General features: G+C 31.7%; 1 protein-coding gene across 1 annotated transcript in view; it reads left to right on the top strand.

The window, feature by feature from the left end:
* The window catches only part of LOC127724225 (PAX3- and PAX7-binding protein 1-like), a 31,069-nt gene that overhangs the window by 8,586 nt on the left and 4,911 nt on the right, over positions 1 to 17,572 (top strand). The window contains exons 7-15 of the mRNA XM_052231123.1: positions 612 to 784; positions 1,427 to 1,616; positions 2,656 to 2,773; positions 4,183 to 4,258; positions 5,788 to 5,900; positions 6,544 to 6,743; positions 15,765 to 15,912; positions 16,422 to 16,540; positions 17,439 to 17,515. Of these exons, the coding sequence (XP_052087083.1) occupies positions 612 to 784; positions 1,427 to 1,616; positions 2,656 to 2,773; positions 4,183 to 4,258; positions 5,788 to 5,900; positions 6,544 to 6,743; positions 15,765 to 15,912; positions 16,422 to 16,540; positions 17,439 to 17,515 (1,214 nt within the window). The remainder of the gene's footprint in view (positions 1 to 611; positions 785 to 1,426; positions 1,617 to 2,655; positions 2,774 to 4,182; positions 4,259 to 5,787; positions 5,901 to 6,543; positions 6,744 to 15,764; positions 15,913 to 16,421; positions 16,541 to 17,438; positions 17,516 to 17,572) is intronic.

Here is a 17,572-nt window from a genome sequence, read left to right as displayed (position 1 = left end):
GCCAGATGGGGACAATGTTTAACAAAGGACCCTATGGACAATACATTCAAATGTCTTCTTTTAGAGAACCACATACTGAATGGATTGAAACCAAACATGGCATGAATGTTCCTTATGAGGTGCTGACTAAGTTTTGTTACTTTGAAGCTGATCCTTCATCCATGATGGCCGCCAATGGGGGGACTTCCTTTAACATAAGACCCTATGGGAAATACATACAAATGCTTCTTCTAGGTGCACTGAATGGAATGAAACCAAAACATGGCATAAATGTTTCTTATGAGGTGCTGATGAAATGTTGCTACTTTGTTGCCGATTTACTGTTCAAGATGGCCACCAGGATTTTTTATTAAATTACAGGACCAATATTAAACCAAATTTGGCCTCACTCATTATTAGGGTATCTGTTATGATTTTAATCTATTTTTACATGATTTCCAAAACCAAAGTAGAATCAGGTGAGCGACACAGGCTCTTGAGAGCCTCTAGTTTTTATACTAGTTTGTACTTTATACAGAATACATATTTAAGCTCAGTTTGCAAGTCAATAGATTCCCTTGTCGGTAGTTTTACTGCAAAGAACTACAGCTAATTCAATTCTCAAATTTCAGGGTGCTCCAGGACAAGAGGAATACAGTTACGACCAATACAGAGAAACCAGTAATGGTTATGGTGTATACAGAGGAGAAGAAGAGCAATCTTTTAAACCATTTAAGCCACTAACTGACTCACAGGACATGTCTGGCGTAACCATGGAGTCACTTAGGAAACGTTTACAGGAGAGGTAACATACATAAGTAATGAATCAATTTTGGCATTGTATTGATTTTGTAATGTCATGGTACCTAAGGAAATATAAAAAAATATGTATAACCTCAGAAAATATATTATGTCATTGTAAAACTAGAAAAAAAACAACCTCTGAACGAGATGTTACATATTTAACTGTAAAAAAATGAATGCAGTTAAAAATTGATACATATATGTTCAACTTTGTGATCTAATTTTTTTAAGGAGAGTCTTAATATATTATAAAGCATCAAATGGACATTTCATGTACAAGAATATTGAAAAAAAATTGTATGACTACGAACAACCATACTTCCCCAGGATAAAGTATAAATAAAGTATGCTCATATTGGTATGAAATGCAAATGACATGAACCATTAATATGGCCATAAAGTGTTCTTAAAATTATTCAACGATGGCAATAACAACAACATAAAATATATCTTAACATTTTGATAGGGAAAAAAATCTAAACACACAAAAAAATCAAATGAAAAGTGTTTGAAAGACAATTTTTCTTTTATCTACATTATATTTTCAGTCATTCAAAGTTTATGTGATAAAAGGATATTTTATTCTTGCATAATTCATCTAAAATATTTCGTTCGTATCATTTACCATAATGTATCTTTACAGATTGACCTCTATGGATGAAGTACATCGTAGCCATGTGCGTGAACGAGACACACTTGAGACGGACATTGAGGAATCGTCGACTAGTATTGACACGTGTAAAGAACGTGTCAAGGGGTTGGAAGAGCAATATCGCTTCTTCCAAGAAATGAGGGGGTATGTGAGAGACTTGGTTGAATGTCTCAATGAGAAGGTGGGTGTCTCATCTGTGTTGGGAGGGATTCTGTCCCGTGAAAGAGGGTTGGGCTAATGCCACTTGTATATTTCTGAGGATTCAGTATCCTGGTTAAATTATCATGTGCTATAAGTTTTTTCTTAAAATTTTGGTACATCATATGTTCTAAAATTCTGCTCATTAGATTCAACCCGAAAAATAGATTTTTATATTTTAGTACATTTTATTTAGATTTACATAAATACAAGTGGCAAAGGGGCCATGTGCGGGTTGTCATCCTTGTATTGTCGTTTTTAGTTATAAAATATTTTTTTCTCTTTCACTTTAAAGATGATAGAAATTAATATTAAGTAAGCCCTTACTTATTTTTGCAACTACAATTCTTTTGGCGGACCATTAAGAAGAAATATCTAAAGATAAGAGTACTACATTTTACCCATGAAATAGACATTACAATTCTCTTTGAAAGCTCTTGCTTGATTTGTGTGTTATAATGTTCATAATGTATAAAACTTGAGTTTCAGTTAGGTCAGTTATGGAAATATCAACACACACATGTGAAATACCTAGGAGATTTCTTTATACAGGGACTACTCTTATAGATTAATTACATTTAACAATATATCAGTACGTCAGAGACTTATAATCAAGAAATGGACAATATAAACAACAGGAAAATATGCATTCCGTACAATGAAATGATTATTCAACCATTTTTACAAAACAATTTTAACAATTTTTCAATTTTCAATAAAAATTTAATAACACAAGCATAACTTTTAATATCATTTTAAGTTAAACTGAATACTGTCTGTCACTTTTAAAACAGTTTTGAAATTTTTCAGAATTAGTCTAAACTGACATAAAAAACAACAATGTATAGACAGTTTCTGTATGTTGAGTACAGTCCTAAATTCACTTGATATCAGTTCTTAGACAAACCTTTAACAAGGATACTTTAAATGTAAAAGCAAAAGAAAAGCTTAAGAAACTGTATGCATGCACATATTTTTTTTATCATTACATATGTGTCATATTCGTTTTCTTTTTATTTTAGGTGCCTACCATCAACGATCTTGAGAATAAAATGCTTATCTTACTTAGTAATCGATCAGAGAGGCTGATATCCCGCCGCCAACAAGATGTACGAGACCAGTGTCAAGATTATATGACAAGTCGGTATTTATACCAGTTTAATCCATTCTGTCCCATTAATATATAGCATTCTGTCAAATTGATGAAACCTGGAAGATATTGATGCTTTGACTTATGATAAGCCCTTGGTGTCTTTTCCTATTTTGCCTTAAAGTTTGTCTGCAGTTCACACAAATGCGTATTGGTTAGAGCCAATAGAATAAAAACAAAATTCTTGACAAAAAAAATCTTGAACATCAAGCCCCAAACACTGTTGATTGTATCCTTAGAGTGATGATTCTCTTTATTCAGAATTCTCGAAATTTAATTTTTCACGGTGGTACTTGAAGAAAATTTGCTGGTCCTCACTATTAATTCTATTGCAAAATACCCAAATTGTGTCGGTATTTTGCCAAATTTTAAGGGTCAATACCTTGGGGACCACCACTTTTCAAAAGCTTTAGTATATGCATTTAAAAGCATTGGTATTTATGACAACAGAAACCAATTTAAGAACATGCACTTCATCATGTTCAACAACTTATGCATAAAAACATTGATGAAAGTAAATGAAAACTTTTATATTTTAAATTTGTTTTCAAAATCAACTTCATAATGATAGAGGGCGTAGTTGACTGAGCTGCATCAAATGCCAGTTTTGCCCCACTATGATGTCTGCAAAATTTACTCTGTCTTCCCTTATAAAATACCAAAATTATTAATAATCAAATTAAATGTTTGTTGACATAAACAATCCAAAAGGGTAAGTTTGAGGCTAGTATAAATACAAAATAAGTACACAATATTAATGATAATTCACATATACAACCATATTTATCAGGTATTTAAATAGTCCAGAGTCCTCAGTTATAATGAATTTTTATAAAAGATGTTCCTTTTTTGTATGTCATATTATGTTTTAATGTTATTGCTAAATCCCATTATAACACTGTTTTCCCCCAAAACAGTGGTCACATGACATTGTGAAACAGGTAAGGAAACCATAGTTATACAAGATTTTATTTGTAGGTTTTAAAGGTAAGTGTTCATAACAAAACTCCTGTTATTGCGGAGGAAATGAAACCTTTCCCCAGAATCAGCTGCAATTTACCTGGCCATTTAAATTTTTGCAAAGTGAATTTAAATTTCCCATTGAAAGAACTATACAGAGAACAATAGGTATCGTATTATTTCAATGAGTGAGTTCGCGTTGCACAAATTTGAATTACCAGGTATAAAAATTGATTTTTGGGAAATGTTTCCTTTCCTTCGCCATTACTTATTAGATATTCAGTAATTTTCTCTATTGAATAATCCCTCTTCCTTTTGATCCAAGTAGTAATTACTCATTTATAGATTATCTAAAAATAGAAAATACAGAAGGTTACAAGGTTCATGTGGATATACAAATAATTCAAACATTAAGTATTTGTAACCTTTGATCTTTCAGGTAAAGCAAAAGTTGTCATGGAGACATCTGAAGACCAGGAAAGACAAAGAAGAGTTGCAGAAAGAGAGGCCAGGAGGTATGTTTTAAGATATTTTATTTAAACATAATTTGCAATAGATCTGTAGAAGTGATAATCTACTTTATTAAGAAATCTGTCCTCTTTGAAGAACAAGACTTATTGATTTTTGGGTTATTATGTCAAGGGTTAAGGTAAGGGAGCCTCTAGATGGAAAAGTTTTGGTTTTATTTAGCCACAATTCAGATCTTGAGGTGAAAAAGACCCATAATAATTTTAAGGTCACTTCGTCAAAGGTCTTTTGCAAGATATGTTAAAAAAACAATCTTTATATTTTTTTTAAAAATAAAAAACCCTTCTATTTTTGTTACATAAATCCATGAAGATCACAACCCTCCTTTTGCATCCATAGTGCTTTCATTAATTTTTTTTTCATTGGACACTCAGATTTTTGTCTCGCCTTGAAGGAGTAAAAAAGCGAGACATAGGTCAACAATTTATTAGTTTGTGATTAGGTCTAGTTCATGGTGAACCACTAGTGGTAGGTCAATGATATTTGGTATGCAGTTGTATTAGCATTGGCACATCTCATTACCATGGAGATTATTTGGCCCCGCCCCCTCAGTCAAGGTCTATTGACTTTGAAACTTTGCTTAGTTTACATGTAGTAGTTTGTGATTAGGTCAGTTTATGGGGAACCACTTTTGGTAGGTCAATGATATTTGGTATGCAGTTGTATAAGCATTGGCATATCTCATTTCCATGAAGATTATTTGGCCCTGCCCCCTCATTCATAGTCTATTGACTTTGAAACTTTTGCTCAGTTTTCATGTATTAGTTTGTGATTAGGTCAGTTTAAGGGTAACTGTTAGTGGTAGGTCAATGATAATAGGTATGCAGTTGTATAAGCATTAGCACATCTCATTTCCATGGAGAATATTTGGTCCTTACCCCTCAGTCATGGTCTATTGACTTTGAAACTTTTGCTTAGTTTACATGTATTGGTTTGTGATTAGGTCAGTTCAAGATGAACCACTAATGTTAAGTCAATAATATTCGCATACTATTGGCATTTGCAAGTTTCATTGGCATATCTCATTTCCATGGAGATTGTTTAGCCCTGTACCTTCAGTCATGGTTCATTGACTTTGAATATTTGCATAACTTACATGTTAAAGTATTGCTTTTTTAATTTCAACATTTGCATTATCAAAATAACAAATAGGTGAGACATATCTCTGTGTTAACAGTTTATTTAAAGTTGTGTAATAAAACTCTCTTATACAGACAAGAAGAATTAATGAAACTGAATAAGAATAGTTTCATCTATATACATATGCAAAAATGATATCACTACTTTCACTAGCAAACTGCTTTTATTTATGAGACTTTGTTACAATTCTATGAAGAAAGTGTGTGGAAAAAAAGTAACTCCAGAGAGCCCACCCCTAAAAAAAAACCCCAAAAAAATAAAACACACACACACACACTTAAATTTTTTTAAACGCATTAGCACAACATGATAATTAATAGTACACCATATTTTTGACTGACAATTTTGATTTCTATTCTTTGATTTCTCTTTTCAGGGCCAGGAGAAGAAGATTGAGAGAGTCTAAAGACATTGTAGGTCACCATGATGGTCTGTCCTCAGATGATGAACAAAACCAATCAGAAATTACTAAATTTAATCTGGAAAAAGGTGGAAAGATATTTTATACTTCAAACCTTCCCCACTTTACAGATATACATTTATTGTATTTGAAAAGGCATATCTCCCCTCCCTAAAAAAGAAAATAAATAAAAATGTATACCCATGTTTCAGTTTGCATGCACTAAGAAGGGTTGGTAGGAAGGGTGTTTCATATTTCTTTTATTTTTGAAACTAGTCTGTACAAAGGACATATGTTTTAATGTATAGATACGAAGCTTAAAATTTGTTATGCCAGGCTTGCATTTTCTGTACATAAGACTCATCAGTACAATAAAAGAAAATAATTGCCTGGCCTACATCTTTCAAATACAGTTTTTAAAAGTCAGACTGTGAAAGGGAAGTTATAAAAATTACTTGCCAAGAAAGCCAATCAAATTTATGCTGAATCTTGATCCAATAAGTAAGTTTTCTCCAAATTGATTGTAAATAATTGAAAGAGCAATAGCTGAGATCAAGGAAATTTTTAGGAAAAGCTTAATTTTAGTTGAAAGGAAAAAGGTTTAAAATTGTATAAAATTGTATTTCATTTAATAACAAGTACAAATGTATATATCTTTTGGAGCAAGAACGCAAAAGGTTTAAGACTGATGATCTATTTTAACCTAGAAATTTTTTGGCATTTTATTTTTAGAAAGCATACACAGTGGAGTGGAGAGGTTATTTGAAGATGTGGTAGAAGATTTTAGTGATATACATTCTATTAGAGAAAGATTTGAGGACTGGAGGTCATTATACAATGATACATATAAAGAGGCCTATATAGGACTATGTTTACCCAAACTTGTCAATCCATTTGTACGATTACAGCTGATTAACTGGAATCCTTTACAGGTAAGATTACAAATAAACAATAAAAGAAGGAGGTGCAATAAGGGCCCCCCATTTCTAGCTTAAATTTCAAATAAGGATTTATGTAATAAATTATAGCTTAAAAAATGACTAGATAGGAAATAAGTTTCCTTAAAATTCAATAAACAGGTCAAATTCTATTGGTTTTTAGTACCGGAAACATACAACACATAAATGGACAAAGAAGATCTCTTGACATTATGTATGTTATATGAAATTACTTATCTTACTTTGATATTTAGTTTGTCACACCCTGTGCTCTATATTTCTTAGACTGAGATGTGGTTATAATCCAGACAATTTTGTCAACTTTTACCAAAATCTCTATGTTTGCCTTTTTTGGTGTGTAAATATCTACGTTTTCTAAGAAAAGCTTGACAAAATAATTCTGTTTTACCCTTGTCCGTCTGTCCGTATGTACGTCCCAAAATTGGTTTCTGTTCTCTAACTTAAGTTTGCCTCAACCAAATGTAATGAAACTTATATACAATGCTTATTACCACAAAACACAGATCAAGTTTGAATTTTGGTGGCGTCACTTTAACCGTTCTAGAGTTATGCCCCTTTATAAATGGAAAAATTGCAAAATTTTTCATTTTTTCTAACTTAAGTTTGCCTCAACCAAATGTTATGAAACTTATACACAATGCTTATTACCACAATACATAGATCAAGTTTGAATTTTGGTGGTGTCACTTTTACTGTTCTAGAGTTATGCCCCTTACAAATGGAAAAATGCTAAATTTTTCATTTTTTTTTATAAAAATATCAATGATGTCATTGTTCAAGTAATTTTTAAAATTGGAGTTATCTTCCTTTGTCCATGATTATAGTTGAATCAACTACAATCAATGCTTTATACAATGCAATGTTTAATTTTTCCTTCCACTGATAAAACACAGATCAAGTTGAATTTGGGTAGTGTCACTTTAACCATTATTGAGTTATGCCCCTTTATAAATCGAAAAATTGCAAAATATTTAGTTTCTGTTCTGTAACTTAATTTTATCTTGAAACAATGGACTGAATATTTGGGTCAAATATGGCCCTAACCAAAAACATACTCCTTTTTGAAAAAGGAATGTGATTTTGACATTTTTGTGAGTGGTTTTGTGCACTTGTAATTTGATGTCCATTGGGCATGATATGATTAAGCGGTAATAAACATGTTACCAATATGACATCTTCATTGGTGTCTTGTCAGGTTGTTCTAGTTTGCCAGTTAGGGCTGTTTATGGGATGGGAGGCACTCAAATTTATAATTGAATATGGGTGGTAGCATTTTCCTCAGAATTTTTGTAAGAATTGTAAGTAAAATTTAACTTATTATATGGGTGGTCAGGGTCTTAAAAAAGTTCCTCCCATGCCCCCTATCCATTTAATTCTGGAACAGCCCTTGTAAAAAAAAGAAACTTGTATGTCTCAGCTATTTTTTTTATGCCCCTGCCATCACTGTCCGTCCATACATACATCCCAAAATTGGTTTCCTTTATCTTTCTTTAGTTTGCCTCAACCAAATGTTATGTAACTTATAGACAGTGCTTATTGCCTTAAAACACAGATCAAGTTCGAATTTGGGTGTGTCACTTTTACTGTTCTTGAGTTATGCCCCTTTATAACATTATATGCAAGCAGGAGTATCATCTGTGTCCCAAGCAAATACACATTTTTATACGACCGCAAAAAAATTTTGAGGTCGTATATTGGTATGACGTTGGCGTCGTCGTCGTCGTCGTTGTCGTCGTCGTCGTCCGGCGTCGTCGTCCGAATACACAATGGTTTTCGCACTCTAACTTTAGTTTAAGTGAATGGATCTCTATGAAATTTTACCATAAGGTTCAATACCACAATAGGAAGGTGGGAATTGATTTTAGGGGTTATGGTACCAACAGTTAAGGAATTAGGGGCCAAAAAGGGGCTGCAAATAAGCATTTTTATACGACCGCAAAAAAATTTTGTGGTCGTATATTGGTATGACGTTGGCGTCGTCGTCGTCGTCCGGCGTCATCGTCCGAATACATATTGGTTTTCGCACTCTAACTTTAGTTTAAGTGAATGGATCTTTTTGAAATTTGACCATAAGGTTAAATACCACAAAAGGAAGGTTGGGATTGATTTTGGGGGTTATGGTACCAACAGTTAAGGAATTAGGGGCCAAAAAGGGGCCAAAAATGAGCATTTTCTAGTTTCCAGACAATAACTGTGGAACGGTGTATGGATCTCTCTGAAATTATACTACAAGTTTCCATACCACAAAGGGATGGTTAGGATTTGCTTTGGGGGGTTATGGCTCAAACCGTTTAGGAATTAGGGGCAAAAAAGGGGGAAAAACAAGGTTGTCCTGGTTAATGGACAAATACTTTAGTACAAAACATAATTTAAAGCAGTGTAAGGGAGATAAATCAAATACATCATTGAAATTATCTCCCTTACACTGCTTTTAAATTATGTATAAAGTAATTGTTAATGAACAATAAAGATAATCTAAAACAGTGTAAGGGAGGTAATCCAAATACAACATTTTAGTTACTTCCCTTACACTGCTTTTAAATTATGTTTAAAGAAATGCATATTTATAAAGGAAGACCAGTAAAAATATCTGCAAATGTTTTCATCTTTTTTTTTACAAAAAAATCCATATGAAAGATTTGACACTATATTTTTATTAATTCTATTATAAAATAGATTAAGTTAGCACTATGGTAAATTTAAATGGGTAATTATGGTTGCCAACTCCATTGGAAATTTGAATTGAGATTATGACCATATCTTGAGGGAAAGAATTTTTTTAGGGGAAAAGGGGGGGGGGGATAAAAAGAAATTGTGGGGGGCCAATTTTTTCTCATTTCAGATTTCAGAAATTAAAAAGAATTATTCTTCAAATATTATTTTTTTTTCAAATTTCAAATATTGAAAAATTTCAAGAAGTAATCTTTAATTGCACAGTATGGCGCATTAGATTTGTAAAATCTTTGATCACATTTATTTATTTGTTATGCCGAATCTAACAGTGTATTTAGATTTTTAATTTTGGGTCCAGTTTTCAAATTGGTCTACATTAATGTCCAAAGGGTCCAAAATTAAACTTTGTTTGATTTTAGCAAAAATTGAATATATGAGGTTCTTCGATATGCTGAATCTAAACATGTATTTAGATTTTTGATTTTTGGCCCAGTTTTCAAGTTGGTCCAAATTGGGGTCCAAAATTAAACTTTGTTTGATTTCAACAAAAATTGAATATATGGGGTTCTTTGATATGCTGAATCTAACCATGTATTTAGATTTTTTATTTGTGGACCCCGTTATCTAATTGGTTCATATTGAGGTCAAAAGGGTCCAAAATTAAACTTTGTTTGATTTCATCTAAAATTGAATTATTGGGGTTCTTTGATATTCCAAATCTAACCGTGTATTTAGGTTTTTAATTTTGGGTCCTGTTTTTTAAATTGGTCTACATTGAGGTCCAAAGGGTCCAAATTAAACTTAGTTTGATTTTAACAAAAATTGAATTCTTGGGGTTCTTTGATTTGCTGAATCTAAACATGTGTTTAGATTTTTGATTATGGGCCCAGTTTTCAAGTTGGTCCAAGATAGGGTCCAGTATTTAAACTTTGTTTGATTTCAACAAAAATTGAATATATGGGGTTCTTTGATATGCTGAATCTAAACATGTATTTAGATTTTTGATTATGGGCCCAGTTTTCAAGTTGGTCCAAATTGGGGTCCAAAATTAAACTTTGTTTGATTTCAACAAAAATTGGATATATGAGGTTCTTTGATATGCTGAATCTAACCATGTATTTAGATTTTTTATTTGTAGGCCCCGCTATCAAATTGGTTCATATTGAGGTCAAAATGGTCCAAAATTAAACTTTGTTTGATTTCATCGAAAATTGAATTATTGGGGTTCTTTGATATGCCAAATCTAACCGTGTTTTTAGATTTTTAATTTGGGTCCCGTTTTTTAAATTGGTCTTCATTGAGGTCCAAAGGGTCCAAAATTAAACTTACTTTGATTTTAACAAAAATTGAATTCTTGGGGTTCTTTGATATGCTGAATCTAAACATGTGTTTAGATTTTTGATTATGGGCCCAGTTTTCAAGTTGGTCCAAGTTGGGGTCCAAAATTATACTTTTTTTTATTTCAACAAAAATTGAATATATGGGGTTCTTTGATATGCTGAATCTAACCATGAACTTAGATTTTTTATTTGTGGGCCCCGCTATCAAATTGGTTCATATTGAGGTCAAAAGGGTCCAAAATTAAACTTTGTTTGATTTCATCAAAAATTGAATTATTGGGGTTTTTTGATATTCCAAATCTAACCGTGTATTTAGATTTTTAATTTTAAGTCCCGTTTTTTAAATTGGTCTACATTAAGGTCCAAAGGGTCCAAAATTAAACTTAGTTTGATTTTAGCAAAAATTGAATTCTTGGGGTTCTTTGATATGCTGAATCTAAACATGTGTTTAGATTTTTGATTATGGGCCCAGTTTTCAAGTTTGTCCAAGTTGGGGTCCAAAATTAAACTTTGTTTGATTTTAACAAAAATTGAATATATGGGGTTCTTTGATATGCTGAATCTAACCATGTATTTTGATTTTGGACATTGGACCATAATAGGTAAATTAAAAAAATTCAAGTTCTTAGACCACATTCTTTCTGTGTCAGAAACCTATGCTGTGTCAAATATTTAATAACAATCCAAATTCAGAGCTGTATCAAGCTTGAATGTTGTGTCCATACTTGCCCCAACTGTTCAGGGTTCGACCTCTGCGGTCGTATCAAGCTGCGCCCCAGCGAAGCATTTTATTGTAACTTCCAGACATAACTTGTGTGTTAGCATATGGATCTCTTTGACATTGTACCACAAAATTCCATATCACAAAGGGTCAATGCTGGGATTGATTTTGGGGTTAATTGCCTCAAAATTTTAGGAATAAGGGGCCAAAAGGGGGCAAAAAACAAGCATTTTTCTAGTTTCATGACAATAACTTGTGTGTAAGTGTATGGATCTTTCTGAAATTTTACTACAAGGTTCCATTTCACAAAGGGAAAGCTGGAATTGAGTGTTGTGGTAATTGCCCAAAACGTTTAGTAATAAGGGGCCTAAAAAGGGGTTTAAAATAAGCATTTTTTAGTTTCTAGACAATAACTTGTGTTCAAGTGTATGGATCTCTCTAAAATTGTATTACAAGGTACCATACCACAAAGGCAAGGCTGTTATTGAGCTTGGTTTGGGGGGAAAGGGGGTGGGGGTGATGAATCATAAGGGGGGCGGGGGTCAAAAAAGGGGTAATTTTTTTTTTTCCTTTTTTTTTTGTTTAAAATTTACATTTTAAGTTAGTTATTTTTTATCACGAAGAGAAAGTAGGAATTGAGTTTTGGGGTTAATTGCTCAAACATTTATGAATAAGGGGCCAAATATTGGTCGAAAATAAGGATTTTTTTAGTTTGCAACAAAAACTTGTGTTCAAGTGTATGGATCTCTGTGAAAATGTATTGCAATGTACCATACCACAAATTGAAGGTTGTGATTGAGGTGGGAGATGATGAATCAAAAGGGGGTTGAAAAAATGTGTGGGGGGTAGGATTTTTTTTTTCCTTTTTTTTTCTTTAAAATTTTCCATTAAAAGATGGTTGTTTCAGATTTATATATGAAAGAAAATAATAATGATACGGTTATATATCATGCGGAACTGAAATTTAAAATTATGTATATTGGAAATTTAGGTTACATTGGAAAGTAATAATTGGCTTTGGGGGGGGGGGGGGTGGTGGTGGTTATGGCTCTAATGTTTAAGGAATAAGGGGAAAAAAGGTTAAAAAACAAGGGTTTCCATTTTAATAGACAAATAATTGAGTAAAGAACATTATTTAAAAGCAGTGTAAGGTTGGTAATTCAAACTCATTTAAATATCTCATCTACACTGCTTTTAAATTATGTAAATTGGAAATTTTGCCAATAACTTTATTGTTAATAAATGCATTGGAAATTTGCCAACAATTTTAGTGTAATAAACTTCATTGGAAATTTGCCAATATAAAATTTTGCTGATGAAGGTTTTTTGTTTACCTTTAGCCTTGACTATGAAGTCATTTTCTATTTTTATAGCCTTATGATGTAGTTGAATTATTTAATACTTTTATGATGTGTTTAAATGGGGTTTTATCATGTTTATGGTTGCAAATTTATTGTTTTAGTATAATAAACTCCATTTAAAATTTGCCAATAAAAAAAATTTTTGTTTATTTTTAGCTATGATTATGATGTCATTTTCTATTTTACTTTTATGGTTGCAAAGAAATTTTTATTTTTAGATATTACTGTTAAATGATGCTGATTAAGGTTTTTGCTATGTTTAGCCATGACTATGATGTCATTTTCTATTTTAATATCTGTTATGATGTATTTAAATGGGCTTTTATGGTTACAAAGGAATTTTATTTTTAGATATTACTATAAAATGTTGCTGATGCTGATTAAGGATTTTGTTTATTTTTAGCCATGACTATGATGTCATTTTCTATTTTAATACCTTTATGATGTAATTTCCATTTTTAGATATTACTGTTAAATGATGCTGATTAAGGGTTTTTTGCTATGTTTAGCCATGACTATGATGTCATTTTCTATTTTAATATCTTTATGATGTATTTAAATGGGCTTTTATGGTTACAAAGGAATTTTATTTTTAGATATTACTTTAAATGTTGCTGATTAAGGATTTTTGTTTATTTTTAGCCATGACTATGATGTCACTTTCTATTTTAATACCTTTATGATGTATTTAAATGGGCTCCCATGTATTTAGATTTTTGATTATTTATACATGTTACCAAATTGGTCCACATTGAACAAAAACGGTCCAAATTTCAACTTTATTACATTACATCAAACATTGAATTCTACATATTCTTTGATATATTGAAATTAACAAACAATTTAGTTTATGGATATTCCACCATAATAGGTAAATTAAATTTTTTCCAGTTCTTACACCACATTCATCCTGTGTCAGAAACCTATGCTGTGTCAAATATTTAATGACAATCCAAAGTCATAGCTGTATCAAGCTTGAATTTTGTGTCCATACTTGCCCCAACTGTTCAGGGTTCGACCTCTGCGGTCGTATCAAGCTGCGCCCCAGCGAAGCATTTTATTTTGTATGACCTTATAGTAAAGATCAATTTGCAGGATTATCCTTGTTAATTTGCACAAAAATCCTTATTTATAAAGTTTATGATATTTTAAAAAGTCTTATCACTTTACATGTGCTGGTAATCTAATTGCATAAAAGTCATACATTAAACTGTTATGATTTATGCTTGATTGGTAAACAAAAAATAAGGGATTGAAATTTTGCTGTTGAAAAAGGTGAAATATTGGGAGTATTTTTATGCCCCACCTAGGGGCATTATGTTTTTCGGTCTGTGCGTCCGTCTGTTCGTCCGTCTGTCCCGCTTCAGGTTAAAGTTTTTGGTCAAGGTAGTTTTTGATGAAGTTGAAGTCCAATCAACTTGAAACTTAGTACACATTTTCCCTATGATATGATCTTTCTAATTTTAATGCCAAATTGGAGTTTTGACCCCAATTTCAGGGTCCACTGAACATAGAAAATGATAGTGCATCTGTGAGCCAAAATTTGTTCCTGTGAAAAAAGTTCCAGTGGAACTAATATCACAGGAAATATGTTCTGGGAGAACTTTTTTCACAGATGATTTCTATATAACTTGTTCCATCTCTATAAAATAAGTTCCACACTTTGCCTGGTGAAATAAGTACCGGGTTGGTGAAATTTGTTCCTTACCTGGTGAAATAAGTTCCGGGTTTGTGAAATTTGTTCCTCACCTGGTGAAATAAGTTCCTTGTCTGTGAAATATGTTCCACTGGTTAAACAAGTTATCTTATATACTGAGCATTTGTCATCAGTGAGTTTAAAGTTATCATTCAAGTGCATTATAAAAATAAGTATTATATCAATAATAAAAAAAGTAAAAAGTGTAAATCATCCAATTCGGATCCTGTGGAGTATAGCAAATGTTTAATTATATACTCCGTAAAAAATATCAAAATGACACTTTTCAGCCGGAAAAGAGTAGAATAAGAAAAATCAATCATTCAGAAAAAAAGTATAGTTAAAGATGAACATATGTATTTATTTGAAAAGGACAAAGTGACTGATCAGTTATATCAAAAGACATGTAGAAACAAAAGACACACTCTTGTGAAACTGTGCTATGACCTAAGTACATGTATGACTAGAACACGGGGCCATGACAGTTAACAAACACCAAGGAGGAATACCACATAAAACATAAATACAAATTATGATACATTACCATTGCTTTTATTTCTTATCTTCATCCTTTAGTTACAGTCATGCCTTCAATTGCAAATGTATTCCATGCAAGCACACTCAGTACAGCACTCAGCTTGCATTATAATATAAATGTAACAAGAAAATGTTTCGCTTGCAATTTGTTGCAAAGGTACTTATTTTCTGTGAAAATAGGTTTGAGCGGAACTTATTCATTGATTTCTATGAAATATGTACACATTCGTTTAAAACAAATATCACAGGAACTTATTTAACTTTTTAAAACTCTTAATATTAATTGGAACAAAATTCATGGAGCTATGATTTTTGTTCCAGAACTTATTTCACATTTGGTCATAAAATTAGTTCCGGAACAAATTTTACAGTGCTGGAACATATTTTCTGTGATATAAACAAATGTCACGCCAGAAATTTTTTTTGTTACACATCCATGTACTATGGACACATTCTTGTTATTTGTAATTTTGGTCATTATCCCCCACCTCCCTCCAGAAAATGAGATTGTACAAACAACAGGGTTCACCAAGTCTGCTATCTTGTGCCACTAGCTATAGAGATATAACATGTAAGTTATAGAGGAAATTTGAATAAACAGATTTATAAATGGTTAAAAAATTATGATTATGCATGATTATCAGTTATGAAATCGTTCTTTTACAGGAAAGTTGTCGAGATTTTGAAGAGAACAGTTGGTTTGATACCATGCTTTTTTATGGTTCAAAAATTGAAGAATTAGTGGAAAATGTAGATGATGATGTAAAATTATTACCCACAATTGTGGAAAAAATTATTCAACCTCGTCTTACTGGTAAGATGGGCAATTTAAGAAAAGGTGCTAAAAATCCATTTTTATACGTTTTAATTTGTTTAGGTAGAATCAGGGGACATGACTCTATCTGAATTCTTTGCAAAAAAAAAAAATATATTAATTTGATGACACAAACATTGTATGTACAGTAATGAAATGTATTTAAAGATTCTATGGTTCTTGATTTTAACAGTGCTAATTTGAAGTTTGTTAATGGTCAACATACATTTTTTGAGACAGTTAACCATTTAAATTTTTATTTGGCCAATTAAGATGTTTAAAAGTTTGGAGACCTATTGTTTTGCATGGTTCTTTTTATTATAATTATTTGATATGCTTCTTACTATAAACAAACTTAATAGAAAATATTTAATTTTCAGTATCATTATGATATGATTCTATTAATAGTCCATACTTACTTTTGAAAAGTAAAAAAAAGATAAAAGATACATTTGATATTTAAGTTTAATTTGTATGCACACTGACTTGAATGTCATCTTACTTTTCAGTATTTGCTGAGAAAATCTGGGATCCATTATCAACCACACAAACTTCCAGGCTAGTAAATGTCGTTCAAAAAATTATAAATGAATATCCATCAGTTCATGCTGATAATAAAAAAACACAGGTAAGGAGACATTCCATGTTGTAACACATTTGCAGCGTAATAAAGAGCACATGCAATCAAAACCAGGTCTAAAAAATTGTTTACAAATTTGTAAATCAATATAATATAAAGTAGCTTTTCCATAAAGAGCTTATTTGACAGATTTGGTCTAAGTAGTACATCTACAGTGACTTCTAGCCTGTCAACGTTGAGGTTGTAAGTTTGTACCTTGCTGATGGCAAGGTGTGTTCGACTCTGATCTTAGTTTACTAGTAGTTCTCTTGCGAAAATTAGGTGGTTCTCTCCGGGTAATCCAGCTTTCTCGACTAATAAAAAAAAAGTTTTCTAAATGTGGCATTAAACACCAACAATCAATCTACCTTTTCCATTGAAAAGTACACATTCACTCCAAGCATTTATTAAGGGTAAAAAACTTGTTTTTTGTTTACTCTTGTCATTAGCTTGCTCTCTCATACTAGCTATAGGTTAGAATTTAGAACTAGAATCTACAAAAAAATCATCAATAGAATTTGAAGGATGTCTTTAATCAGAATTTTTGAAGAAAGTTGAATGGTTTGTTTCTTTTATCAAGAAAGACATGTGCAGTGGTGGTAATAAAGCTCTTCTCAATCTCAACAAAAGTGAGATTTAGCATGTATTGTGTAAAATATTGTATAAGTAGATGTTGATGGAACTCACTCGCAGTTAAATGTCTCTACATTAAAGTGGTCATTTATATCACTTTAATGTTATTTGTTAATATCCTAGCCTGCAACAGTGATTTACACCTTGAAAAGGTTCAAAACATGAAGGTACAACCTCTCTCATACTGCAAGTATATAGAAGAGTATTTGCTATGACACTGATGTAAAATTGGTAATACATTCTCTAACTTATAATTCTGTATCTCTTTTTACAGGAATTGCTGAGAGCTATTGTTAACAGAATGAAGAAGACTCTTGATGATGATGTTTTTATGCCTCTTTATCCAAAATCGTAAGTCTGTTATCTGTTCAAATTGAGAAGAAATGAATTCATTGTTCATTGTAACTT

Source organism: Mytilus californianus, unplaced genomic scaffold, assembly GCF_021869535.1.
Source record: "Mytilus californianus isolate M0D057914Y unplaced genomic scaffold, xbMytCali1.0.p SCAF_14, whole genome shotgun sequence".
NCBI lineage: Eukaryota > Metazoa > Mollusca > Bivalvia > Mytilida > Mytilidae > Mytilus > Mytilus californianus.
This window is presented reverse-complemented; position numbering and strand designations above follow the sequence as displayed.